At 45.5% G+C, this 910-nt stretch overlaps 2 protein-coding genes across 2 annotated transcripts in view; both read right to left on the bottom strand.

Annotated features, from left to right (window-relative positions):
- Positions 1-356, bottom strand: part of LOC106878521 (uncharacterized) — a 1,203-nt gene extending 847 nt beyond the window's left edge. Inside the window, exon 1 of the mRNA XM_014927749.1 lies at positions 34-356. Within this exon, the coding sequence (XP_014783235.1) occupies positions 34-356 (323 nt within the window). The remainder of the gene's footprint in view (positions 1-33) is intronic.
- Positions 357-371: 15 nt separating this feature from the next.
- On the bottom strand, positions 372-896 carry LOC106878520 (uncharacterized). Its single transcript, XM_014927748.1, has one exon. The coding sequence runs from the start codon at positions 894-896 to the stop codon at positions 372-374; it is 525 nt and encodes a 174-aa protein (XP_014783234.1).
- Positions 897-910: the final 14 nt, after the last annotated feature.

The raw sequence follows: 910 nt of genomic DNA, 5'->3' as shown, positions 1-910 counted from the left end.
TGAGCATTACTCATCATGTGAGCATTACTCCACCTGGGAGCATTACTCATCATGCGAGCATTACTCCACCTGGGAGCATTACTCATCATGCGAGCATTACTCGTCATGCGAGCATTACTCATCATGTGAGCATTACTCCATCTGGGAGCATTACTCATCATACGAGCATTACTCGTCATGCGAGCATTACTCATCATGTGAGCATTACTCATCATGCGAGCATTACTCATCATGCGAGCATTACTCATCATACGAGCATTACTCATCATGCGAGCATTACTCCACCTGGGAGCATTACTCATCATGCAAGCATTACTCATCATGCGAGCATTACTCCATCTGGGAGCATTACTCATCATGCGAGCATTACTCTACCTGGGAGCATTACTAATCATGCGAGCATTACTCCACCTGGGAGCATTACTCATCATGCGAGCATTACTCATCCTGTGAGCATTACTCATCATACAAGCATTACTCATCATGCGAGCATTACTCCACCTGGGAGCATTACTCATCATGCAAGCATTACTCATCATGCAAGCATTACTCATCATGCGAGCATTACTCCACCTGGGAGAATTACTCATCATACGAGCATTACTCAACATGCGAGCTTTACTCCACCTGGGAGCATTACTCATCATACGAGCATTACTCGTCATGCGAGCATTACTCCACCTGGGAGCATTACTCATCATGCGAGCATTACTCCACCTGGGAGCATTACTCATCATGCGAGCATTACTCATCATACGAGCATTACTCGTCATGCGAGCATTACTCATCATGTGAGCATTACTCATCATGCGAGCATTACTCATCCTGTGAGCATTACTCATCATACGAGCATTACTCATCATGCGAGCATTACTCCACCTGGGAGCATTACTCATCATGCGAGCATTAC

The sequence above is a fragment of the Octopus bimaculoides genome, chromosome 11 (genome assembly GCF_001194135.2).
Source record: "Octopus bimaculoides isolate UCB-OBI-ISO-001 chromosome 11, ASM119413v2, whole genome shotgun sequence".
Taxonomy (NCBI): domain Eukaryota; kingdom Metazoa; phylum Mollusca; class Cephalopoda; order Octopoda; family Octopodidae; genus Octopus; species Octopus bimaculoides.
The sequence above is the reverse complement of the archived record's forward strand: the minus strand, read 5'-3'. Positions and strand labels throughout refer to the sequence as shown.

Excerpts from the sequence above, each read along its gene's own strand:
- LOC106878520 (XM_014927748.1), bottom strand. The coding sequence starts at position 896 with ATGAGTAATGCTCCCAGGTGGAGTAATGCTCGCATGATGAGTAATGCT.